General features: G+C 37.2%; 4 protein-coding genes across 7 annotated transcripts; 2 read left to right on the top strand and 2 right to left on the bottom strand.

Moving 5' to 3' along the window:
• The first annotated feature begins 37 nt into the window (after nucleotides 1-37).
• Nucleotides 38-6,549, top strand: LOC109000950 (WAT1-related protein At4g30420). The gene is made up of 8 exons (XM_018978022.2): nucleotides 38-216; nucleotides 375-446; nucleotides 580-696; nucleotides 1,101-1,335; nucleotides 1,453-1,611; nucleotides 1,733-1,884; nucleotides 1,998-2,064; nucleotides 6,340-6,549. Exons 1-8 carry the CDS (start codon nucleotides 38-40, stop codon nucleotides 6,538-6,540), a joined length of 1,182 nt encoding a protein of 393 aa, XP_018833567.2. The 3' UTR covers nucleotides 6,541-6,549.
• A 2,721-nt stretch (nucleotides 6,550-9,270) lies between these two features.
• LOC109007226 (cytochrome c oxidase subunit 6b-2) lies at nucleotides 9,271-13,082 on the bottom strand. The gene is made up of 4 exons (XM_035692735.1): nucleotides 12,944-13,082; nucleotides 10,943-11,031; nucleotides 10,762-10,843; nucleotides 9,271-9,682 (listed from the first exon to the last, which is right to left on the bottom strand). The coding sequence occupies exons 1-4, from the start codon at nucleotides 12,950-12,952 to the stop codon at nucleotides 9,629-9,631; spliced, it is 234 nt and encodes a 77-aa protein (XP_035548628.1). The 5' UTR covers nucleotides 12,953-13,082; the 3' UTR covers nucleotides 9,271-9,628.
• A 6,873-nt stretch (nucleotides 13,083-19,955) lies between these two features.
• On the bottom strand, nucleotides 19,956-23,851 carry LOC109000963 (protein FLX-like 4). Of its 4 annotated transcripts, XM_018978046.2 has the most exons (5): nucleotides 23,646-23,851; nucleotides 23,098-23,231; nucleotides 21,177-21,730; nucleotides 20,578-20,717; nucleotides 19,986-20,483 (listed from the first exon to the last, which is right to left on the bottom strand). In XM_018978046.2, exons 2-5 carry the CDS (start codon nucleotides 23,143-23,145, stop codon nucleotides 20,227-20,229), a joined length of 999 nt encoding a protein of 332 aa, XP_018833591.1. In that variant the 5' UTR covers nucleotides 23,146-23,231; nucleotides 23,646-23,851; the 3' UTR covers nucleotides 19,986-20,226. The 4 variants fall into 4 exon arrangements, with proteins under 4 accessions (XP_018833594.1, XP_018833591.1, XP_018833593.1 ...); XM_018978049.2 differs by lacking the exon at nucleotides 23,098-23,231 and having other exon boundaries at nucleotides 19,956-20,483; XM_018978048.2 differs by lacking the exon at nucleotides 23,098-23,231 and having other exon boundaries at nucleotides 21,177-21,835.
• Nucleotides 23,852-25,977: 2,126 nt separating this feature from the next.
• Nucleotides 25,978-26,818, top strand: LOC109000966 (glycine-rich cell wall structural protein 2-like). Its single transcript, XM_018978053.2, has one exon. The coding sequence runs from the start codon at nucleotides 26,126-26,128 to the stop codon at nucleotides 26,579-26,581; it is 456 nt and encodes a 151-aa protein (XP_018833598.1). The 5' UTR covers nucleotides 25,978-26,125; the 3' UTR covers nucleotides 26,582-26,818.

The following is a 26,818-nucleotide window of genomic DNA, read 5'->3' as shown; positions in this document are numbered from 1 at the left end:
ACGTCTTCCAAACTTTTGAAAGCTGCAGGGCTTAGGTATGGGCGGTTGGGATGATTACAAGCCTGTAATGGCTATGTCTGGGTTGCAATTTTCATACGCAGTTCTTACTCTTACAAGTAGAGCATCCCTCCTACAAGGAATGAATCCCAGGGTATTTGTAGTTTACAGACAAGCCATTGCAACTTTGGTTATAGCACCCATAGCCTATTTCTCAAGGTGCATATATATATATATATGCTAATTAATATTTGCTTATAATATCTATCTATTTATATAAATATATATATATATATTCCCCTCTTCGATCTCTCTCGTGACTCTCACCCAAATATTTACAACCTAATTGCTTTTTTAATTAATGTGTAACTTGGCAGGAGAGAATCCGGTGGTGGATCTTCTTTGGGTTTGAGGAGCTTCTCTTTGATATTTTTGGTCTCTCTTATTGGGTAAGATAGATTTTTTTTTTTTTTAATCGGACTTCGTTTTCTTACGTACGAATGAAGCGTATCAAGTTTTTTTTTTTTTTTCAATAAATTTCTTCCTACTCTTTGAATCTAGCTACTACGTTCGTGTGTACAGGGTAACAATTAATCAGAACGTTTATTTTGAAGGCCTATACTTAGCATCATCGTCGATGGCAAGTGCGATGGGCAATCTTCTCCCCGCAGTCACCTTTGTAATGGCAACTATTTTTGGGCAAGTGTATTAATTAATGACTCCGTTGTCATGAATTTTGATAAGTATTTAGAGTCCAAAGTATAAAACATGATCTATTCATGATGATATATAGGGCCATGGAAAGTTCAAGCTGGACTAGTGACAAATAATTTGAAAAACTGGTTCTACATCTCGTACAATATTATATAATATGATCATGATCAATAATATATCATTACTTGAGATCGTCGATGGACTTACAAAAACAAATCACTTGAGAGATGGGAGTCATGCATTTTATATCTAAAACATAATCTCTCTGCAATCATAATGGTAGCATATATATATATATATGGTAGCTAGAAATTAGCAGCTAGCTTGGACGTATCATTTGTTTCTGGATTTTGTACATGATCTTTTGTATATTCTTGTTGTTTGATTAGATTGGAGAGGGTGGATTTTGGAAGCTTGAGAAGTATTGCCAAGATAGTAGGGACAATCTTGTGTGTGAGTGGAGCAGTGTCCATGGCATTAGTTAGGGGCCCAAAGCTACTCAATGCTGAATTGCTGCTACCGGCAAATTCTCATGTGTTAGGTTCGGGAGATGGGAATTGGTTGCTGGGTTGTCTACTTCTCTTTGGAAGCTGTTGTTGCTGGTCATTATGGCTGATTTTGCAGGTATTGATCAGCTTTAAAGTTCTCTTCAAGGAAATAGCTAGCTACCCGTAATTAGATCACGTACGTACTAAATTAAGTTATATTCGATATATTTATATATATATAAATTTTTATCAGGTTCCAGCTTCAGCAAGCTGTCCTGACCTCCTATCTTTGTCGGCTTGGATGTGTTTCTTGGCCACATTACAATCAGCAGTCATTGCATATTTTACAGAGCCAGAGCCAAAAGCATGGAATATACATTCAAGTCTTGAAATTGCTTCTTGTATATATACAGTATGTAATTAAATTTCAATCGGGCCCGTTTATTTCGATTCCTTCTCTAATAATAATGATCAACATTAACTGACTGGTTTTAACTGTTGAAATTATTGGAATATCATATGTATAAAACTAGGGAGTCATAGGATCTGGGCTTTCATTCTTCGTTCAAGCATGGTGCATATCACGAAGGGGCCCACTCTTTTGTGCAATGTTCAATCCTCTATGCACAGTTATTGTGACCATTTTAGCTGCTATATTTCTTCACGAGGAGATCTACACCGGAAGGTAACACGTATTATCTTCGATCTTATGATGATCATTAATGCTGTCTTAGGTAAATTAATTACTTGTTGATGATGAGGTGTACGTACTAAGATCAAACGTCATGCCCTTTCCAGCTTGTTTGGTGCCATTTGTGTGATTATTGGTTTATATATTGTGCTGTGGGGCAAAGCCAAAGACCTTGTGGAAACCAATGAAGAGGCAGCAAATCTCCGAAATGATGAAGCCGGGAATGTGAACTTGTTGATAGAAGATGATGATGATGATTTGGAGGAACCACTCATCTTGTCTCATAAATCAACTAAAGACGAAGATCGACCAGAAGAAATCATATGACGACCTTCACTAATTAATGGTAGTTTAGTACTCCATCCATCGCATGGATCAAGGAATTGAAGAACAATTACTAGATTGCGTGTTTTGGCACTTGCTGATGGACAAAATCTAGGGTAAACTCTTTTTCTGCATTCATGATCAATTAATAATTAGCTGATATATGGCTAGCTATTACTGTTCATGGCAAGATGTATTCGTTTTAATGCTTGCTAGATGGAAGAACCTCATGAATATTAATTTTATTCACTGTTCGCTCCACAGGTATTTGAATCTTAACAGTAATAAAGATGTTATGCAGTTAATCAACCAACCACTAGATCGAACACATAAATAAATTTATGTGATCAAACCTCAATCATAGGCGACAAGAAAATTTGCTAATCAACCAAAAAGAAAAAAAGAAAAATTATTAATTAAACCGAAAAACAGTCAAAACCCCAATCTACCGGTCTCTATCGGAGCCATGACACTTGCATGCAGAAAATTTCAAAAGAGGGATAATGCTGAGTTCTCCATCACACAAGTAACGTGTTGCGGTGTAACAAAGAATGTGGGACCAAAGCAATCAGCGGCTTAACTTATAAAAGTCTTCACACGCCAGATGAAATATCAATATCCAAATTTCATAAACTTTAATTTCCACAGAAAACGTCATTCGATCAGGACCACTAACCAACAGAAATTTACGAACATCTTTATCTCAACTAATATAAAGAATCTGGATTGTAACTTAACTACAGAAAATGAGGTGCTGCACACTGTTGAACAATAATATTTTCCTTTCTGCTGCAACAGAATAAATCCTATACTGTTCAGATCTGGAGAGGCCAGAACAACTCTTTGGAGTTTTTGGACCATGATTCCTAGCAGCCACCATAATTGTTTAGGCAAAGATTAATGAAACTACCAGAGGCCTTCTCTGAAGGAACAACAAAGAATTTGTGCCGGATGCACTTTAGAAGGGAAAGCCTAAAGCAACTACTACACCCAGTTTTTTTCTTCCAAAAAACCAATCTACCATTCAATTCATACAGAGAAGACATCACGAGTCATAACAAACTAAAAGTCATAACCAATAGCCAACAAACTAAGTACACACAAATTATTGTCTTCAAAAGCACTTTACAAAGAAACAAATATAGGTGCCGACAGTGAGACGTAATCCATAAGATGAAAGGTGGCAGTCTAACCACTCTACATGCTAGAATATGACGATCCAAATCCAGCCTAGTATCGATTCCAGTAAGCATTGTCCTTCCTATTGTTTCTGAACGCACAGCATCCAACAGAGTACACAACAATGAGGAAGACAAGGAATATGATGTTGACAATAGCCACCTTCTTCCAGTTACTTTTAATGTTGTCCAGCAATCCAGCCTTGCATGACTCACAATTGAAGCATAAAACCTTTGGATCATTGTCCCATGCATTGCAGTCGGGGTTAGAATAGGTAACACCCACGGTCTTGCTCCATTCCGTTGGTTTCACATAGGTGAAATTACAGTCATTTGATGGCTTACAGCAACCAGACTGCAAATCAGTGAACACATGAGAAGGCATGTTCAATTTGTGAAAATGGTACATTATAGAAGGTCGGGAAATTATTCAAACTACAGTCTAAATTACACACATGACACTTTTTCACACAGGACTCATTTTTATCTGTTAAAATTGGAGGTTAAGCCAAATAATAAACAAGAAGAAGCACCTACTTTGAGGGCCTTGTGTGTCCTACAAGAATTGCATTTGTTTTGGTTCCCGATATTTAAACATGAGAGATGCTTCATCCACAAATAGACACAAAAGTAAACTTACTAACTAATGTGGCTTGATGTGATATGACATATTATTATGTGCGTAAAGTAGATTTGACGTATCACATTAAGTCACGTTAATTTGTGAAATTCTTTTGTGGATGTAACACTTCTCCTTTAAACACCACAACCACCAAAATGACAATTGGATATCTTTTGATATCCAAATGTCCCATGAATGTTATAAAATCATGATAGAACCATTTAAAGCTTGACCACGCTTCCCAAAATATCCAAGGGTCCCCAACCAGAATTCATTATATATGTGATGTAACACATGGTTGCACTAGTACCAAGCAAAGTGATTTCAGAACAGACAAAAAAAAAAAGGTTTTCATTGTAACATTCTAAGCTAATTTCAATTTCTGCCTCATGGAACCTACAACTAGTTTCTTACAATTTCCTTTCAAAAATGCGTTGTCCTATGACAACAAGGTTAATTTCATTAAATTTGAAGAATACCCTCCAAGTCAAGCAAAATATAAGGTAACAGCAACAAAGGCCCCAAGTAGTGAGCCTGAAAACTGAAACCACCGAAGTCCTAGATAATCATAAAAACATCTTGGGTTTTCTTGAGGAAACAAAGGACCTAAATGCATTCAATGACCTGATTTGATCAGAAGTGAAATAGACAACAGATACCACAGATCTGGACAATGTTAAGATAATCCCATAAGGAGAAATAGAAGCGAAATGATCCATCTTTCGCTTATACGATCTGCTTGGAGAAGGAGGAAAGACTGATGTTAGCTTCTTCCTTCCAAGAAACCAATTTATCAACAAAAAACAAACAAAGTCAGAAATTTATAAAATTAGTCCCAGGGTTCTACGGAGTACAATTATTTTTAGAAAAGGTGAAGATTTCAAGCAGCACCAGAAAATTTAATGCAAATAGCTCTTAATCACTATCCCAACCTAGGATGGGATTGCCTCCAAAAGGACAGAAATATATGAACGGAGTGGCGAACACATATAATCAAGAATGAAGATGTAAATCGTCTGCCTAGAGTAACATTATCAACAAAATTCAAAGATTGAACACCGAATTTGATTAAAACAAATTAAGCTCCAATAGTGCGTGCTCGTTTAGAAAGGAATCCAAGCACATCTTTATTCAGGAACTCATACAAAGTAGCAATACTTGGTCAACATAAAAGTAATTGAAACAAGATAAATACGAGGAAAGCAATATAGCCCCTTTTTTTATCCAAAAAAAACAAACTGCGCTCAAAAGGCTTCAACCTTTTAAAAAAGAACGCTCTCTCTCTCTCTCTCTCTCTCTCTCTCTCTCTCTCTCACAGAGATTTTCAATAATAATAATAAACTTATCACAACAGGTAGTGGCAGATTGACAGAACAACATCAAACCCCCCATGGCAACACGCATTCAGAAATCTGACCAAAAATGGACAAAGTATCCAAAAACAAATCCACTTACCCTTGTTCACAGAGTTAAGCAGGTTTATTAACTTTATCTTTTTTAAAAAATAATAACTTTATCTTTTTGGACAAAAAATGATAGAATGCAGAACAAATCAAAAGTCGGGAAAATCTCGAACACAATTCAAACGAACACAATTCAAACTAATTATTCAGACCTTGTATTTAATAATAAAAATACGAAGAAAAGAAAACTTCAGAGTTCAGACCTCCAGAAGAAATGTACAAAATTGCTTAAAAATTGAGATCTAAAACAAACGCAAATCGCAAAATCAAATCAACCACGTAATCAGATCTCTATCAAACATATTCGACATGCAAGCGAGAAAAAAAAAAAAGAAAATCCCAATCTTATAATAAACACACATCCAAGCCACAAAACAAAAGATAACCAAAAACCCAAATTAAATGGGAAAAATAAGCCGGATACCTGAAGCGAGGAGAGGTGCTCGGCATAGAATTGCTGGGCGCTGTCGTTTAGGTACTTGTCCGCGAAACTGGAACAGACTTTGCTGTCGGACAAGCAACTCTTAATCTTGTTCCAGTTTTTGGGGTTGTTGACCCTGTCCTGGAGCCAGTTAGAGTAGTCGCCGAGCCTGTACTCCTTGTATCCTCGCTCGGAGAGGGCCTCTCCGGCGCCCTTGTTGGTTACGACGAAGGCGAAAATGGTGAAGACGGTGAGGAGGAGGATGAGGAGGAACATAACAAGGAGGTAGAACCAGAGGAGCCAGGAGACCTTGCAGCAGGCGCCGATGAGGCCGGCGAGGGAGACGAGCATGAGAAAGACGGCCAGGACGATGACGGGCTTCTCCAGCCAGCGCTCGCACTCAGTGTCGGCCTGTTTGCTCAGCCATATACCGGCGACGAGGATAGGGATGGAGAGAAGGAAGGTGACCAGGTTGAGGATCCCCACCAGGTTGTTGCTGACGCGGAACATGATTGGTGGTTTTGGCTAGAGCTTTTGAGTCACGCCGATCAAATAGCGGGGGAATTCTTATGGAGCAGCACCTTGCCTATCACCCCGGTTTACCCCCGTTCTTTAACGAGTAACAAGCTAGTTGGACTTTGATAGATGACAGATGTGATAGATACCCTTCGAATTTTTTATTTTATTTTATTTATATATAACATTCTGGCCATTAACAAAGACTTTAAGTTCTTCGAAAATGATTTCCATTTTTATTTAATCATCACTTATTTTAAAAATAAGGTCAATAATTAATGAGCAATATTGCAATTGGATTATAATATAATTCATTATTAATCATTTTAGATCTTCTTCGATAGTTCAATTGAATTAGATGGTATAATTTTAAAGAGTAATAGACAATTCATAATTTCATATAATATGAATTCTATAACTCCTACGAGCATTTAATGTTATTTGATCTCTTTTCAAATTGGAACGAGATTTAATACTATAATCTCATCTCACTGTTTTAATGTGGTATTATCCTTCAGATTTTTTAAATTTATCATCCCATTGCGTTAATATTGCATTATCCATCAATCAAGTTTTTGCTTGAATTTGAGAGGACCTCGATCTCATATTTTTAAAAGTTGTTTGATATTAAGAGCATTTTTATTGGTTTGACTAAATTCATCTTCAAAATTTAGCCAATATAACACTTTTTTACATTTACCTATTCTATTTAAACTCAACCCCCACATTGGATTATCCATTCATTCTCTATATAATAATAAAATATTATTAATTTAATAATTTTTTTATTTAATTTATTTTTAAAAATTAGTTGTGTTTCTAGGTGGAGTCTGGAAAAAAAATTGGGGCCTTTGGGTTCCAAATTATTTTTCCCCCCCTTTTGAAAAGTAATAAGATGTTAAGATAGATCATATTACAACAAAAGATCAAGAGACTCGGGACACTGTGTATATATAGTCAAAGAGAGAGTTTTATTAGAGCTTGAATTCGATCCCAAATTTAATGTTCAGACAAAAGTGAATGGTCAATATTGTACAAAATGACTTGCATATATCCGATGAAAAAAATAGCTAAATATAAGTCAAAATTCATAGGAGAGAATACAAAGTGATCATTTGATGCCATATTGATTGATCTTGATTGCCCCAGCCAAGAGCTTAGACCCTTTATTACAATATACATATCAAGTTTTTACAAGAGTAATTGAGGCTTCTTGGGATGATTAGTCAAGTTTATCATTGTTATATCGATTTTTTTTTTTTAGTTTTGTGATGAGGTTTATAAGAAACTATTGGCTTGTTCATTGCTTGTACGTGTGATATTCCATACTAACAAATGAGCATAAATGGTGTAGTTTGAGAAAAAGAAGTTATTGTTCTTTATAATAATTTTAACGAATTTCAATTATACCATTAATTAATCATTTTGAAATATGGCCCTTAACGTGGCTAGGGTCTCCCTGTATTGATCAACTCGAAAGTTTCTATATATAGTTCTAGCTACTTGCAAACTCATGAAGATTGTGCTGTTTGAAAGTTGGTCCAAATTTCTAATTGAGTTAAATCCCTCAACTAGAAATCATGTATACTGGCATTACTTTTAGGGTTTGATGGCATGCATAGTTTGTATACTAAAGATTCTGGAGAGGCAAGTTGTAGACCACAAAAAACATCTAATCATATCAAATCCAAAATTTTAGAGTTTTATTTTTGTCAGGTTTATGTAACACCTATTATATTACTTCTAGTTTGTACATGTTGTAACAAATGTTACTTCCTCATATGGCGTGCAACAGCATCAAATACTAGTTTTTGATTCAGCCAAGAGAGCTTGTCAAAACCACTATCCTGTGATTGTTGGAAGAAGAGCTAATTGCTGAAAAAAAAAAACTTATTTTTTGTAAATAATTTGTTGTGTATTAGAGTTTGATTAAAGTAATGTATGCATTTTGTAATATTCTTAGCAAATTAATTCAAACAATGTAATATGTAGTTAATTGAATCTTGTATGTTACATGCATTTTACATGATGAATATTTTTTATTTTTATTTTTACATGTATTTAGTTAAAAAATTAATTAACTGTTTATAGGCTTATGTTGTATTAAGAAGCAAGACTAAAAGAGATTTATATTGGTTTTCTATTGAGAATATGATATGAAATTCTAAATGGAGATAAAATATTGAGTAATGCTGGGCATCAGCCTACATCCGCAGCACACCCTTTAGATTTTTTTTTTTTTTTTTTTCTTCAACTCAACACGGTGTGTTGAGGATGTTAGGCTGCAGCAAATATTTTTCTTAAAATATTTGAAGTCCAATTATTAATAATAATAATAATAATAATAAATAAATAAATAAAAACAAATTCAACCCTGAATCCGGGTTTTGAAAAATCCGGATTTACCCGAGTTCCGGCCGGGTCTGACCCAGACCAACCCGGCCCGGGTTTGAAACCCAGGTCCTAGTCCGGGTAGACCCGGGTACCCGGATGAACACCCTTACGCTAAACCGCTTATAACTAACAAAGCTCTTGATAAGAACTTCTCATAACTTGAATGTGAGAAATTCTTTTTCAAGATATCCGGAAGAATGGGATGATATTGCAGAGGTGACTGACATAGGTAAAGAGCCGTAGCTATCATATACATTTGAGTGTTGCATATGCACTATAATCTCTTGAAATTTTGAGATTATAGTGGAAATATTTTTCCACGGCTGCATGCTGGATTCACAGAGCTCCTTCGCTTTTTCGGAAAGACCCTTTCTTCCTTTTGTGAATATGTCAATGCACTCTTGTCTGCCTTCAGTTCTTCGTCAGTTTAGTTAGGACTATAAAATAAATTAGACATGAATGTTTAAGACAACACAGGTTTGGCTCAGTTTTGGGTTATATATAGAACAAACCAAACCGAAGAGGGTTTATCTTGTAAAGATTGAACAATATCTGCTTCAAACAAATTCATCCATCAGAACATGGGAAAATGACGGCCAACAGCCGTTCCAAGTTCCGGAGCAACTACCGATCAACAAAAGAGGAGCAACTTGTCCACGCTCAATGAATAAGGGATTAACTGTTCAATAAACTCAAATAAAACTCAATTTCGTGCCTTATTATTCCACTAGATTCAGATGAAAGAGACTGTAGACAGCTTAAAGAAAACGATCAGAGCCATTTATGTTGCAGAAGAACCATCTACGGTGCTGATGTGACATCAAAGAGGGCCTGGGAAAGACCCGTTCTCCCTCTGCTCGTTCCATCTCTCAACCTGCAGCAATTCAGTTAAAAGAAAAAGTAGTTACGAAAAACTGCAGAAACTGTTGAAATTTCTGTCGCATGTAAATGGCTAAAAACCCAGATCTCAGGAAAACATAGAGGTAAGAGCTGTGAAGATAGAAATCACAGGATAGAGATGAACAACCAAGGACAAGATAATTTTGTGATAAACAAGCTTTGTCCAGCTGCTGAATTAGCTATTCTATTTTTGGTGTGATATCTTTAGAAGAAATAAATACAATAGAAAAAAGTATCCCATTATCATTGATTTCTATATGCTTACATACTCTTCACAACTCTACTCCACAAAAAATTATAAACTTCAAACTTCAACATTACTGAACCAGGAACTTATGAGGTGCCTTGCAGCCATCACCTCCTCTTGCACAATCAGGAAGAAACTTTGTACAGAGGTCCATTACTATAAATAGTTGGCTCTGCAATTTCTTATAGGCACAGCCATCTTAGGTAATTCAGTTTTATGGTTCTTCATTACCTGCATATGGCCTTTTCCTAGGTGCTCATTTTGTATGGGCTTTTAGTTTAATATTTTTATCCAGCGGACGAGAGTTTGCTGAGCTTCTTGTGGTTCAATGTTGTATCTTCAGATAGTACCAAACATATAAATAATTTGTTAACATGAGACTGTAATATGACAATGAGATTGCTACTTAAGATTGATTGGAAATGCTTGAATTCCGACATGAGTGCAAAAGATTCAATCCATATCATCAGGAGAGGCATGCTGAAGGTGAGGAGCATAGGGCTGAAAAGTAACTAACCATTGGCATGGCAAAGAGGCATTGCATTGCCTATTCAAAGGCAGAATAAAGCGCATAGACTAGTTTGGTTTAAAGTTGTTTCATGATACTAATCAAGAATCCTAGACTCTTGCAGTTTGATAATAAATATAACACTAACTGCTAACTGAATACAGTGCCTTTATTTAACCAGCCAAGCTATTAAACCAGATCAGAACAAATCAAAAGAGCGTGAGTATGTTTAGAAGAAGTGCACAACTAAGTAAATTTTCAGTCAATTGTAACAATACAATAAGCCAGGGGTACTCACCCATTCACCAGGACAGAGAGAACGATAATATTTGGCAAACTTTGCACAATCAACAGACTCTTCACCTTTTGCTGCCAAGCACCTGTAATGAAGTTGGCTTTCAAAAAAGAAAACGAGGGAGAAAAAGGAACTTGGATAATAAATTCCTTTTGAACCCAATTTGTGAGTTAGTGAAATGTACCTGTGAAACTCAATGTAGCGTGTGAAACAGTGTCTTGTTTGATTTGTTGTAGGGAATCGAAAATCAGCAGGGGCTGTTTTAAGCTCAATCTGAGAGTAAATAGCAGAAGCATTCAATAAATAAAGAATATGAAATAAGTAAGACAGCAATGATTAACTTGTCCCCAAGGCCCAAGCTTATCATTCTAGTCACAAAAAGTATATTCAAAGAAGAATTTAGACCAGCATATGACCGTGGAAAAAACTATAAACTTTAGCACCTTTGATCCATGTGGCATTCTAGTGGTTCTCGCACATTTCTATTTGGATGTCTTCTAGAAAATGAATGAACAAAATGCACCTTGCAATTGGAAATAAAAGCTCTAGCAGGAGAAATGCATTATAAGTGAATTTCAGATACAAGCACACCCTGCCACTAAGGGGGTGGTTCAATACTCCTTGGGTTACTCCCAAGTGGCATGTACCAAGTCCTGAGTTCGAATCCCAATATAGATTCACCTTAGACTATCGGTATTAGCCGTCCAAGAATTAATTAAATTCCCTAGTGGAGCTGGGGTTTAAGTTATGGCTCAAACCCAACTTCAGAGGACCCTTGCAGCTTCCTGCCGTTTAAGCCCTTCTTGTCCAATTCCCAATGGGTAGGGTGCTACTATGGTCATGCCCAGGTAAAGAAGCCACCTTAGGTTGCCCCATCTTACCCTTTTTACTTATTAAAAAACAAAAACAAAAATACAATACGCACACCCATTTGTTTTTCGTGGGTCTATGACTAAAAAAATGCTGAGAACAGCTTAGGCATTTCAATCTTAGTTATTTTCTATGAAGTCTATGGTTATAGACAACCACTAATAGCTCCGGCAACTTAATTGAAATATCAAAATCACTTTAACTAAAATTTCCACCAATTCGGTCTAATCTCCTTTTTTCAAAATGAGTAATCTCAGAAGAGTTCAAATTTTTGCTTGTTGGGTGTATCCTTTGGCATACTTCCTGTGTACTTTGGTTGAATCCTTCTACACTTCCAATAAAATTTGTATAAATTTATCGGAAGAGAAAGGGTTCAATTTTTAACAGGTAAAAAACATATAACCGCATGCACCCAGTGATTAACATTGAGTATGCATATTGATTGTTATCTCATAAATGACACAGTAATTGTATTAAGAAAATCTTTGCCGAAATCATTGATGGGTTTGCTCCTTTATGAATCCCACATCGGTGGGAGAAAAAAAGAGAAGGAGGCCCCATGGCCTATAAAAGGGAGGCTTAGCCTCTTAGTTAGGTACACCAAATCATAAGCTTATTTAGTAACTTGTGACTCTAGTAAAATTCCTCTTTTAATTTTTCTTGTAAAAAGGAAAGAGGTGAGAGTTAAAGTTTTACTAGTGGGGAAGCTTTGTGGGTGTCATTTGGAGTGAGGAGAAAAATTGTGTTATTGTAATAATTTTTCACATAGTGTATTTTCTTTTCTGGATCTGGTGATTTTTTCTCCTATTTTGAGAGTTTCCACGTAAATTCTTGTGTTGTTATTATTTCTCTGTTTTTCTTCATATTTCACCAAAGGGTGGATCCTAGGGGGTGAATTTAGGAGGTCTAAATTCCCAACAAATTAGGCCCAGTTCCTAATAAACTTAACAGGCACAAAATCCTCGTCAAAGGAATAATTTTTAAAGAAACAGTAACAATAATGGATCAATACAAAAATATAAAAGAAATCTGAATAAGCAAACAAAGCAAGGATTCGAAAAAACCATTTATATGAAATGAATATCTCAATCAGGATCAACAGAAAAAGTTTCAGACTTTGAAATCGCAAAAAACAAATTTTTTTACTTAGTTTTCTAGCGGTTTCTCGACAATCAGGCATACGGACAGACAAACAGACGTATCCGTGTAGAACTTTTTTTTTTTTATAAGTACGTATCCGTGTAGAACTCGACATACAGGAGGCTCCCAATCGATTTAATAACTCCTAGTTGCAGAAGAGAGAATCGAAGCTTACCTCTGCCATGACTGGTCGGATCAGATGAGAGCACGCGAAAAGAAATGATGCTGGGTTCTGATTGGGAAGTTGGAATATAAGAATGGCTCGAAGCGTCTCTCCGGTTCGTCCAGTGAACAATGATGTGCGCCATCGGTTTTTTTTTTTTTTTCCTATTTATGAGTCGATCCTTAAATACTTCGTTGAATATTTTAGAAAAAATTTTAAGCCGTAAAACACGTATAATAAAATGATTGGTGGTATAATTTAATTTAAAAGATAAATTTTAAAATTTTATAAATTAAATTTTATTATTTATTTTATTTAAATAATAAAATAAAATAATTATTTTTTCTCATTTTCTTTTTCCCACGTATAATTTTGCGTGAATTTCCTTCTTAAACGATAGCAATAACGGAGATCTCTTCAAATTATTTTCTATAATTAAAACCAGGCTTGAAATTACACGGATAATACAAAAAACAATGAAGAGATAACTATATGCTGAGAGTTTGCTTGCACAAAATTTGTATGTGCAATTACTTTTACATATTATTTATACACTTTATTGATATGATCGGCTGTATCACTTTTTTTAATATAAAATAATTACTTTGGTCAATCACATTAATGGAGTGTGCAAGGAATACATAAAAGTGAATGTACGTAACAGAACACAAAAAATAAATACACTAATTGCGTATTGATAAGCAGAAATAATTAAATATATTAAAAAAAAATATTTGTAACAAGCTTGGACGTGGGCTGTGAAGAAATGCGATCTAGGATTTGCACAGTGGCATGAAAGGGACATGGGAATTGGGGAGGAAGGCCAGAAGTTTCTCACGCGTGGAGGGACTTCACTTAGTCAACGTGTTTAACCGTCTATGTCTTAGTTTACTTTCTATGTTTTTAGTCTAAGAAGGTTGTGGGTCATCTGTTGGATCTTTAGTCTTTTATTAAGTAGAGTCTGTTGAGTCTTTTATTAAGTGAAGTGGGTCTTGTATGGGACTAGGCTCGTAATAGTCAGACCTGGGTATTTTTATGTTTTCTTTTTTTACTTTATGATGTAATGGGCTCAGCCCAGGGCCTAGTAAAAGCAAAGTAGTAGTATATGGTCACAAGGAACTACCTGTAATGGCATCTGAAATCTAATATGAAAAAACCTTACTTTTTCCTTGGTCTATTTTTCTCAGGAGGCGCTCCCCTCGAAGTGAGCCATCTCTTCCATTTCCATTTCTTTCCATATTTCAGTGGTTGTGTTACAAAATTGGTATCAGATAAACATCGGTCTCTGTGTTATTTTTATATAGAAAAAAAAAATGGCAGAGGGTACAAGATTAAATCAACTGCAGGATAGGCTCAATGCCCTAAAAAAGTCTATTGACGCACTGCAACAAAAGTTAGAATCATAGTATTAAACCCTAGAAACTAAGATGTTAGCATTGAAAAGACAAAATGAGGCAATAGTTCTGCAACTTGCAGCTTTAACAATGAAGCTGCATAAAAAGAATCCAGATGGTAGCAATGGTGAGTCCTCCAATGATGTGGAAAACTGTGATGTCGTTGTCTATCCCTGCCAACAACAACGACAGCAGCAGCAGCAACAACATCAGCAACAAGGAATGGGTGAGGTACATACAAAAACCGTGAGATTGGACTTTCTAGTTTTTCATGGTGAGGACCTTGCAGGTTGGATATACAAAGTCCATCACTTTTTTAATTTTCACAACATATTACCTCAGCACAGATTGAGGCTATCCTCTTTTCACATGGAGGGTCAAGCCCACATTTGGTTCCAAAACCTAGAAGAAAGTGGACAAATCCATGATTGTGATTCTTTTATTAAAGTCTTATTGGTAAGGTTCGGTCACAATGCATACGATGACCCCATTAAGGCTCTTACCAGATTGAGACAAACTAGTACTGTGGAGGAGTATAAAACAATGTTTGAAACCTTGTCTAACAGATTAAGGGGATTTTCGGATAATTACAAAATAAGCTATTTTTTGAGTGGGTTACGGGATGAGATCAGGCTGCTTGTTAGAATGTTTAACCCAAACAACCTTATATATGCCTATAACTTAGCAAAAATACAGCAAGAAAATTTCAACCTATCCAATAAAAGCTATAGAAACAATTTATCCTACTCTCCAGACCCTGGAATACTAAAAAACACAAACACAAACCTGTTTGACAAACCAAAAAGCCCTAACCCAAAACTATATATGCTTATCTAGAAAATTAGCCAAGTTTAAATGAAGGAGAGGAAGGACAAAGGCATGTGTTATTATTGTAATACTAAAAGGGTTCCTGGGCATAGATGTCAAAGCCCAAAACTATATCTACTTGAAGAGGTGATGCTGGAAAATGGTGGCTGGGAGGAGCAAGGAGAAGAGTTAAGAGAGAAAGAAGAAGAAGCAGTAGTTACCGAAGCAATACAACCACAACAAAACCCTAAAATTTCAATGCATGCCTTAACGGGGTCTCTTAACCCCCAAACCACGAGGGTCAAAGGAAAACTTGGAGCACTTTGGGTAACCATTTTGATTGATTCAGGTTCAACTCATAACTTTTTGGATCCAACTGTTAGTAGTAAGGCTCAACTACCCTTTAACCAAGCTAACCAAGTGAACGTAAGGGTAGCCAATCGAGAAGTGATTCCTAGTGAAAAGAGTTGTTGCAGGGTCAAGCTGAAAATTCAAGGGATAGTATTCACTGTGGATTTGAGGGTCCTAGTCCTAGCAGGTTGTGATATGGTACTATGAGTACAATGTCTAAGGGATTTGGGCTCCATTTTGTGGAACTTTAATGAACTCTTAATGAGGTTTTTTTTATGGACAAAAAACTGTAGAAATTAGAGGCCTTGCAGTTGCACAGTTAATTGAAGAAGATTCAATAAACAAATTCAATGGGCTGGAAAAGAAGGGAATCATCCTACAAATGCTGCAAGGGGAACCAAGCTATGAGCATAAACCTGGAATTTATGCACTTTTACTCTTACAGCCCCTTTTACAACAATACATGGATGTCTTTGCTCGGACCAAAGGCTGCCCCCACAAAGGAATCATGACCACGCAATTAACCTAATTCCAAATATTAGACCCATATCCACGAGGCCTTACCGTTACCCTTACTACCAAAAGGATGAGATAGGAAGGATTGTGCAAGAGCTCCTATCATCGGGACCTATACAGCCGAGTCAAAGCCTATACTCATCCCTCGTGCTATTGGTTGGAAAGGCAGATCGGACTTGGAGGCTATGTGTGGATTATAAGGGGTTGAATAATGTCACCATTAAAGACAAGTTCCCCATACCAGTGTTGGAAGAATTGACGGATGAGTTGTATGAGGCCATTATATTTTCTAAGCTGGATTTGAGATCCGGTTACCATCAAATTGGAGTTAAACTGGAAGATGTATCCAAGACAACATTTAGGACTCATAAGGGACACTATGAGTTTCTAGTGATGCCGTTTGGATTAACTATTGTCCCCTCCACATTCCAAAACCTAATGAATGAGGTATTTCGCCCTCACTTGAGAAAGTTCATTCTAGTTTTCTTTGACGACATTTTGATTTAAAGTAAAACAGTCGGAGAGCATGAAATTCATTTGCAAAAGGCCCTACAGATTCTAAGGCAGCATAGGTTATATGCAAAACAGTCCAAAAGTTATTTTGGATACAATGAAATAGCCAATTTAGGACACTTAATCTCAGCTGGAGGAGTCCGGGCAGATCTGGAAAAGCTTCAGGCAATAAAGGAATGGCCACTTCCAAGTTCCTTAAAAGCCTTACGAGGATTTCTAGGCCTAACGAGGTACTACCGCAAATTTATTAGAGGCTATGGATGGATAGCAGCACCCCTAACCAGAATGTTAAAGAAGGATAATTTTGTGTGGAGTGAGAAGGCTAAGGTGGCTTTTCACCATTTGAAATGGGCAGTAACTCAACCCTCAGTGTTGGCTCTTCCAAACTTCTTTATGTCTTTCACCATTGAGTGTGATGCATCGTGACACACTATTGGGGTTGTATTAATGCAACAGGCCAGACCTATAGCATTCTACATCCAAGCATTGAAGGGGAAGTCACAAACTCTATCCACCTACAAGAAGGAACTGTATGCACTGTTTTCAGCCATCAATAAATGAAGACCTTACCTTTTGGGGGCAAGCCTTTGTGGTTAAAACTGACTAGCAAAGCTTAAAACATTTACTGGACCAAAAAATTAAGACTCTGATGCAGCAAAAATGGGTCTCTAAGTTGCTTGGGTATGACTTTCTCGTAGAATATAAAATGGGGTCCGAGAATAGGGTGGCGGATGCTCTATCAAGGAAAGAAGAGGAGACCCTAATGCTGATTTCATTCCCATCGATATATGGGTATATGATTTAAAAGCTACATACACTAAGGATGAGAATTTACAAGGGGTGATCAAGATGTTCAAAGAAGGAACACTAAGTTCAGATTATACCATAATGAATGAACTGCTTCTATATAAGGGCATATTATTCATCCCTAATGATGGGGAATTCAAGACCAAGGTCTTAGAGCTCATCCACAACAGCCCGTGGGGAGGGCATTCAAGGTATGATAAGTCACTAAATCGAGCTAAGAATGACTTTTATTGGCCTAGATTAAAGAAGGATTTGAGGGGATTCATATGAAGTTGTGACATGTGCCAACGAGTTAAGATAGAGAACACTAAACCCAGTGGACTGTTACCACCCCATCCTATACTCTCGCAACTATGGACTCACATCACAATGGACTTCATTGAGGGCTTACTTGGGTCGAGGGGTTTAATAGTATTTGGGTGGTGGTGAACAGACTTACCAAGTTCAGCCACTTTGTTCCCCTTAAACACCCATATACTGCCAAAGACATAGCAGAACTCTTCCTCAAGCATATTTTCAAATTGCATGGGTTGCCTCTATCTATTGTCTCAAATAGGGACATCGCATTTACAAGTGGCTTTTGGTAGGAGTTGTTTACTTTGCAGGGGTAACTACAAATATCCCTAAGCACAGCCTATCACCCTCAAACAGATGACCAATCAGAGGTTGTGAATAAAACCCTTGAAAACTACTCAAGGTGTTTTAGTGGGGATCGCCCAAGTGACTAGGTCCTATGGTTACCACTAGTAGAATGATAGTACAACACAACTACACATCTATCTATTGGGTTCACACCATTTGAAGCACTCTATGGATACCAACCTCCAAGAATTTCGAATTACATACCAGGCACGGCAAGGCTGGAAGTAGTGGAGAGTAATTTGAAAACCCATGATCAAATATCCAAGTTGTTGAAAGAAAACTTACAGAAAGCACAAAATCAGATGAAGAGATATGTAGATTTGAATCGAAAGGAACAATAGTTGAAAATTGGTGATTGGGTCTTCCTAAAATTACAACCCTACAGACAAAGTTCAGTGGTGCATCGTAGAAGCCTCAAACTATCCCTTAGGTTTTTCGGACCCTTTCAAGTTTTACAAAAAATAGGAAAAGTGGCTTATCCAATAAATCTACTAGAAGGATCTCGGATCCATCCTACATTCTACATTTCACAGTTAAAGAAGAGGGTGGGAGAGAATGTTACTGTCATGCCAGTGTTGTCTCCCGTCGACAACCATGGAATCCTTCGCCCTGAGCCTGAAACAGGGTACTAAATCGTCGAATGGTAAAAGATGGCAACCAAGCTCAAGTGGAATTATTGGTGAAGTGGCAGGGACATTCTGAAGAAGAAGCAATGTGGGAACCATGCTCAAGGCTGAAGAGTACATTTCTCCACCTTGTGGGCATGATGTTTTAAAAGGAGGAGCAGTGTAACAAGCTTGGACGTGGGTTGTGAAGGAATACGATCTAGGGTTTGCACAGTGATACGAAAGGGAAATGAGAATCGGGGAGGAAGGCCATAAGCTTCTTATGCATGGAGTGACTTCACTTAAGTCAACGTGTTCAACCATCTATGTCTTTAGTTTACTTTCTATTTTTTTAGTCTAAGAAGGTTGTGGGCCATCTGTTGGGTCTTTTAGTCTTTTATTAAGTGGAGTTTGTTGAGTCTTTTATTACGTGAAGTGGGTCTTGTGAGGGATTGGGCTCGTAATGGCTAGACCTGGGTAATTTTATGGTTTGTTTCTTTATTTACTTTATGATGTAATGGGCTCGTTCAAGGTCTAGTAAAAGCAAAGTAGTGGTATATGGTCACAAGGAACTACCTGTAATGACATTTGAAATTTAATATAAAAAAATCTTACTTTTTCCTTGGCCTATTTTTCTTTGGAGGTGCTCCCGTCAAAGTGAGTCATATCTTCCATTTCTATTTTTTCCATGTTTCAATGGTTGTGTTACAATATTTATGTAACTAACTATGTTATATGAATACATAACTATCATTAACTAGAAGTTATCACGGAACCATGCATAGCACAAAGTCGAGAAAGCTCCAGTAATGGTCAGAGTTCAATCCAGCATCCTCTAATTCATTTCACCATGATTTTAACTTTTTAAGTAGAAACATTGAGCACCTAAACTGGTGCCGTTTGAATGTGAAACATCGTGTATAGTGGAAAACAATTGGGAGTGGTCGATCAAGAATCAAATGGCATAGAATTGTGAAGACGACGATGTTTATTATACAATATTAAAAACAAAAAACAAACAGAAGGATGAGATGTCACGTGACTGTGACAATAAATTTTTCCTTCAAATTAGTAAGTTCAATTGCAGAATAAAATGAAATTAGAAATATGTTAACAATAATTAAATGGTTTGAGTTAAGATGTTTTATAAAATTTTAAAAAATAGAGAACAAATTGAATAAAAATATTATAAAATTAAAATATTATTATAATATAATTTTTTAATTGTGTTTTGTGTTTTATTTTGAAGTTTGAGAAAGTTTTAATGATTAAATGAAAAAATTAAGATTTGAAATTAAAAAGTATTTATATTCGGGTGGTGTTTAAATATTGAGATGAGAGTTGAGATAAACTCAACATCCAAACGGGATCTAAATCAAGTTCATAGGATTCGAGTAATTTCCGACTTGTATTTGGGTACTTCAAACTCGAGTCCTCCAGTCCCGTCAATTCATTACTTCAAGATCAAAGAAAGAAGAACAAACTTCTCGTCAACCCATAAGGTTGCATACATATGAAAAGGCAGCACGAGAACAAATAATTCTGTGAAAGAGGGCTCTAATCTACAGTTTTTAAAGCGATCTTCACATTGCTAAACCAACAAATTGCCAAAGAAGACAGAAAAACTTATGAAAAATCTCTAATGCCAGCTTCTTCCTATTCACCTCTGCGCAAGGGAGGGATCATATGCTCCTCCTGGGACAGAGGCACTTCCAGCACTAGGGACAGATGCACCAACAGCAGCACCACTAGCAGCTCCATTGCCAGTGCTATAAGGAATCATCCCATCTCCCGCTGGCCCAACATCCATCTGAACAAGAGGCCTTCCATAGCCGTCAACATAGGTGCCAGCACCTCTTATAGGAGGAGGGTATGACGAATCTGGATTCATATAACTACCACCGCATAGGTTTGGGGCTATTCATGCAATTTCAACACAGGCGTTAGAAACGAACATCTAAAGAAACTATCTGCTACTGAGACCATCATATATACAGGCAAGAAAAGTTACCAAGTGCTCTATTCTCAGCATTCAAGACCTCGGCACGCAAGTTTTCCAATTCTCTTGCCATTCCAATTAGATTCTTCTCCATTGCTTGCAGTTGCTCCACTTGCTCTATGTTAATTCCTTTTTCATACTCAAATGTAGTACTGTTCACCCAAACAACAGATTTTCAGAATTATCAGTCCATGTTAAAACACTATGTAGATTCAAAATGAAAAATAAGGTGGAGAAGATTCTTCGGTATCTAAAATATTTTTGTCTATAAGCTTCATTACCCTTCCATCAATCCACATAGCATGACTAAAGGGTCTGTGCAGAGAAATATAACTTGAGTTGAGAGGCTTAAGAAACAACGATTTCATTCCACATTTTTATTCCAATGGGCACAAGCAATCAGGAATATCTTCAAGATATGACTGGAATCATTGGATTCTGATAATCCAAATATTAAGTACAAGGCTGCATTATTGCAATTCAATTATTAGCGAGTTGACACCTTGTTAGAATATTGTTAAATTACATTTAGTAAGGACTTCTTTGCTTTACATGCATGAGTAAGGTCTTTTCAGGAAACATCCATGAAAGATACTTAGAGCATGACTCACCGCAGCCTTTGGTGTTCTTGCCTCAAACTGTCAAGTTCAGAATGAAAATCTGGTATATGCTTTACATCTATCTCGGCTTTCTGCAATTCCTGAGCGGCCTTCTGAACATGGGCAGTCAGCTCTTGTCCAGCAGCAACTAAGTTCTGAGCCTCCATGTGGGCCTTTTGCAGGTCCCTCTTCACACTCTCACCAGCTTTAATATCTTCTTGCATTTTTCTCATCTTATCCTGCAAAATTCTGTTCTGTATATCATGCTCCCTCTGGATGCTTCTTATGTGGTCACTGATTCTATGCACTTCCCGCTGAGCAGCAACAAGCTCCTGCTCCAAAGTCAGATGAGTGGCTGCCAACCTACGATTCTCCCCTGCAAGTCTTTCTATTTCAGCTGCCTGAACAGCAATTTTATTCTCCAACAGTTCAGAAGGAGGGTGTGGCTCCAATAGGCGCTGCCCAGAAGCAGTAAACAATCCAGGAAATGGACCATGCCGGATCATTCCTGAAGCCTGGACAGGATGTCGTTCAAAAGCTGGTGGAATTTGTCCTCTTGCAGCCATCTGTAAGAAGACCCACTCAGACCAGGGCAAACATCAACTATGATTTACAAAATCAGAGTCCTAAGGTGCAGCTATCTGCATTTTTATCGAGACAAGTGATCAAACCTATAAAACAAGTGATCAAGCTAAAATTCAGGCCCTCCTTAAAACTTAAGAGAGAGAACCAGACAGCCCACAAAGCTAACTAACAGGATTACCCAGACAAATCGGCAACACATGAAAATATTACAAAGATCACAATGCAATAGCAATATTTCCAAACAGATTAACTAGATTGAGTTATAAATATATATATATATATGTGTGTGTGTGTTAAAAAACTATGAGCATCCTTGAATATTTGCATTATCAGCAAATCATTAGCGAGCTGGAGATAAAAGCTTCTAATATGATTGGCCAACTTATATTCCCTTCTAATTAATGCATTTGACTTAAAAAGCCTAAAAATCACCCACATGAAATATGCTCCATTCCATTAGATAACCACCTGTAAATTTTAATTGCAGATGTCATCCGAAAGGAATAGTTTTGCTCCTATTGGATGAAAGTCAAAAAAGACATCTTCCTTTAGACGCTGATGACTGGAAAGTTGTAAGACAGTTTATGACCTTGCTGCAGTCATTGCTGCCGTTAAATACTTTAAATTTATTGCTATTATAGTAACTGTATAAAAAAAATGCATAACTAATTATATTGCCCTGATATTTTGCTATAAACCCCCCATAAACTACCATTGCCAACTTCTTCCCAATTGGGGGGAACGTATTATTATTATTTTTCTTCTAAATGGGCACATATTATTCACTTGCACCATCATTTTTACTCACAGTAACAAGTTAGCAATATGTGTATCGTGCTTCACATTCAAGCTGAACATGATCCCAGCCAAGAGTATAGAGGTCCATCCATATCTACGTAAACCACTTAGATTACTCACAACAAGTAGGCAGCAGCCATGCTCTTTCTAAAGCCGTAGAGCTGACTTCTGTCTGTTTGTAATGTAAAAGTCACTCCACAACGTGATTGAAACACTCAAAAGTAAAATAAAATTTCCAAATTATCTGAATTAATATCACTTTCAGCTGAATTTTCTTCGATTGTAAAAATGAAATCATATGCACACAGTCTCTCTCCTTCCTTTTTTTTCCGCCTTATTGTCAAACAGAAGCTGTCTCTTAGACAGATGCCCTACCTGAACAGTTAAGTGGATTCTACTCATATTTCTAAATACTTAAAGCACTGAACTTTAGGAAGAGGTAGAGTATTTCCCAAGTAGGGAAAATTTTTGCCATCAGCCAGTAATGATTAAATCTCAAGAAGAGTAGGTCGATATTATCCAAAAACGCCACTTCCCAACAATCTCTTACTTGCTGTGCAGAGCACGGAGTACAATAATGTCTGGCATTCCCAATCATACGAGTTTATCACAAAAAGAGGGCAGCAGGAAGATAATACGTGCGGCCAGAGAAATTTACAGACAAATCCTGTAACCGGAGTATACCTACATATCAAATCCCAGAGAGAAAGTTGATTACAAAGAAGTATAGGAGTTGATGACTCTGAACACCCAAAACTTCTATATCGGACAGGAAATGATTGAAATGAGCTTATGGGTAATTGGCATATTTCACGAAGATTATACACTAAATTAACACGATGATGCCAATACTTGGTGAGCTTAATAGCTTCCCAAGCACGCATCTTTATGCAAATGCGAGCCAAAATCAAATTGACTGATCAGATAACATGGGTGATATCAGATAAAGATAATCCAGAAGAGGAAATACGATAACGAAATCCAAACCCAAAATCAAAGGAAAATAAAATCAAGAGAAACAAAAGAAAAAAAAAAAAGATCACAAGAAGAAAACGAGCCAAAACAAGAATTAGTGTCGAAAGAAAGAGAGATACGTACAAGGTGCAGTGCTGGGCAGGGGGTAATCGAGTAAATAGAATACGAACAAGCGGTCGTATTTGGTTTGGGGAATGGGATAAATGGAGACGTTGGCGGTGATCAGATTGAGAGAGTCTGCAGAAACCGGAGGAAATAGCTGCCGACGTCTGGTCTGGTACGGAGATGGGGATTTTTCTGGCTGTAGTTAAACGACGAAATTGTCAGCCGTTTTGGGACTTATGGAAAGAAAAGCAGCCCATCTTTTAATATATGTAACGGTAGCCCACTAGCAATACTAGGGTTGAAAACAGGCCCATAAGGTTTAGCGTTTTGTGTCCATAATAAGAGAAAACCGAAAAACTATTCGTAACCGCCGCCTAGGGGAACTGTGGAAAAGCCGCGGCCCACATGGAAGAATGAAAACGACACCACTTTCTTTTTTGCCCAAAACGAAGCCGTTTCCCCTCATTTCAGACTTCCATTCTTTCATCTTCCCCCACACGAACGATTCCCCCCATTTCTTCCGATCATTCCAGAGCTCTTTCGTTCTCCAGAACCCATAAAGCGGACAACAACTAGTACCCAAAAATTAGAGAAGAAATTTTCATATGGAAGAAAAAAAAAGGAATAAAAATCTAGAAAAATTCATGGTCAAGTGGGTTCCTCGTCGAAGCACAAATGGTTGAGGTACCACATGAGATTGGAAGAGGAAGGAGGAGGAGAATGGTCAGCTTCTTCCTTTCAATCTAAATGCTCTGCAGTCGTAATGAGATTTGACATTTTTCAGTCAGGTGGTCTTCTTCCTTTCACTCGAAATGCTCTGCAGAAATGGGTTTGGGCGGCTAAAATACGGCGTTTCCCCCCATTTCTTGTCACTTACAAGGCCACGGTTAATTTCTGGACGCCAACATTCAAATGAACTTTCAGATAGAGCAACAAGATATGGTCAAAATTCAGTGCCCTATTCTCTGTAATTAACTAGTATATATCATATGAAAACCCAAGCCAAATGCAAAGAAAGTCCACGTTATCATACTAGTAAGAGTTAGCAAAGAAATTCAAGAAATGATGAAAATGAGAGAAAAGGAAATGATTTTCCAAAAGATGACATTGTTGGCCAGTTACAGGCAAAATGATATTGCAGGTGTGGCTAATATTAGAAATAACGATCCAAAGGACAGCCATTGCTGGGAAGATACAGGCAAAGCTGCAAAATGATGCTGGGTGTGGCCAATATTTTATCTTCTAGATCCAAGCCTCTTTCTTCCCCTTTCCTCTGTTTTGTTTTTTATTTTTTTAATATGAGAAAATATATTTATAATTATGAATTGTATAATTATTATATAATTAATTTAAAAAAAATAAATAAAATATAAAATTCATATAAAAAAAATTAATTTTTTAATAATAAATTTCATTTTTTTTCAAAACGGTTACGCCACATTTTCACACTTCACTATTACATATAGAATTAGTCTTTTAATATATTTACTAACTTGACAAGTGCCGATTCCCCTCCGGTTGCAAGTGCTGGTTGTCCATAGAAAAACTCCATTAAATTTACATTAGAACCAACCAACAGCCGAAACATCAAAATATTTTGGTAATTAAACAGCCATATATATATATATATATATATATTATTTTCTATGCGCTAGCTAGCTGTTTGAAATTAAGATGAGATCGCTCCCTCAAACTCTACGTGCATGATGGTTATCCGAAAACCAAAAAGGAAAAAGAAAAAACAAAGTAATAAAAGGCCGTGGAGGGAGCATGCATGCATGCAGTTTCGAGATATCTGTCGAAAGAAAGAACTGGAGCTAGCGGCTGTAAAATTTTCTAGCTAGCTAGCTGTATGCACGGCCATTCTGTTCTTAATAATATATTGCATCGACTGTCTTGCATCTCCAACATGTTTACGCAACATAGATGTCATAATGTTTTCGATCCCCGAAAGAAATGATCAGAAGTTTATCTTGTTTTTGTGAGCCACCTGTACGAAGACTCCACTATGACGAGTGAGTGGGGAATAAAATGTAAATGGGTCGGCACCATCCTAAAATTATTGTGTCCACCCAATATTCCACCTAGCTACCCAGGTGACATTTAAAATTGATCACATCAGTTCTGTTCTCTAACCTTCCTCATACTCATTTCCACCCAAATACCCCAGCATGCATTTGCATCCACCAACTTAATTTTTTAATCAGATTTAAGTAAAATGCCCCAAATGGCAAATTCATCACAATTCGTGATAATAAAGCAAGCCACACCTGTGTTCCCACTTCTTGCTGCTCCAGTCTACTCGCTCACCACTTCATATGCTCCACCAACCTCGCTATCTATCACTATAAATAGCCCTGTTTCTCACCATCCCCCTCACACTTATTAAACACATTAGCACAAATTGCTAAATTTTAGAATACACTATTTTTTCCCAGTGTTCCAAACCTAGCTCGATTGATATACTGTTGGCTCTTTGGGCAAGTTAGCCTCAAATCATGGGCAGTTTGAAGTGCTTTGCTCTTGTTGCTTTAGTACTCATTTCAACCTCAGCAGTAGTGTCTGAAAGCCGAGTGGCAAGAAAGGACTTGGGCTTGAACCTTGGTGGCGTTGGAATTGGTCTTGGTGCAGGGCTAGGCATTGGACTTGGAGGTGGAAGTGGTGCAGGCTCGGGCTCAGGCTCTGGTTCTGGGTCTAGCTCAGGGTCAGGTTCAGCCTCTGCCTCAGGATCAGGCTCTTCTGGCGCTGGGTCAGAAGCAGGCTCATATGCTGGATCTTACGCTGGGTCAAGGGCCGGATCAGGATCAAGAGGCAATCAAGATTCAGGCTCTGGTTCTGGACATGGTGAAGGTTATGGCGAGGGTTCTGGCAGAGGAAGTGGTTCTGGTAAAGGTTCTGGTTATGGTGAAGGTCGTGGTTATGGCTCAGGATCTGGGAGCGGAAACGGAAAATAAAGTCACCCCAATTTGCTTGGAATGAAAAGAAAAGAAAAACATAAAGTTGCACCATCTTAAGCATGAATAAATAAGTAGATGATGATCGTCACATGCTCTATGTATGTCCATTTAAGAAATCTATGCTCTATATATGTGGTGTGTGGTGTGTAGATGATGAATAAAATTTTTCTTAAAAGAAAAACATCTTACCTAAGGGAAGATGTCCAAGTTCTCACTGAAGAGGCCTTATCCAAA

The sequence above is a fragment of the Juglans regia genome, chromosome 8 (genome assembly GCF_001411555.2).
Source record: "Juglans regia cultivar Chandler chromosome 8, Walnut 2.0, whole genome shotgun sequence".
Classification (NCBI taxonomy): domain Eukaryota; kingdom Viridiplantae; phylum Streptophyta; class Magnoliopsida; order Fagales; family Juglandaceae; genus Juglans; species Juglans regia.
This window is presented reverse-complemented; position numbering and strand designations above follow the sequence as displayed.

Excerpts from the sequence above, each read along its gene's own strand:
- LOC109000963 (XM_018978046.2), bottom strand. The coding sequence starts at position 23,145 with ATGATTGGGAATGCCAGACATTATTGTACTCCGTGCTCTGCACAGCAA. Across the intron at positions 20,718-21,176 it reads CAAGAACACCAAAGGCTGCG|TACTACATTTGAGTATGAAA; the intron begins GTGAGTCATGCT and ends TTGGGTGAACAG. Across the intron at positions 20,484-20,577 it reads TGCTGAGAATAGAGCACTTG|CCCCAAACCTATGCGGTGGT; the intron begins GTAACTTTTCTT and ends TTGCATGAATAG.
- LOC109000950 (XM_018978022.2), top strand. The coding sequence starts at position 38 with ATGGGCGGTTGGGATGATTACAAGCCTGTAATGGCTATGTCTGGGTTG. Across the intron at positions 697-1,100 it reads GTAATGGCAACTATTTTTGG|ATTGGAGAGGGTGGATTTTG; the intron begins GCAAGTGTATTA and ends TTGTTTGATTAG. Across the intron at positions 2,065-6,339 it reads GGGGCAAAGCCAAAGACCTT|GATAGGGATGGAGAGAAGGA; the intron begins GTGGAAACCAAT and ends ACCGGCGACGAG.
- LOC109000966 (XM_018978053.2), top strand. The coding sequence starts at position 26,126 with ATGGGCAGTTTGAAGTGCTTTGCTCTTGTTGCTTTAGTACTCATTTCA.
- LOC109007226 (XM_035692735.1), bottom strand. Across the intron at positions 10,844-10,942 it reads CGCTACATTGAGTTTCACAG|GTGCTTGGCAGCAAAAGGTG; the intron begins GTACATTTCACT and ends ACTTCATTACAG. Across the intron at positions 9,683-10,761 it reads CTCTCTGTCCTGGTGAATGG|GTTGAGAGATGGAACGAGCA; the intron begins GTGAGTACCCCT and ends GAATTGCTGCAG.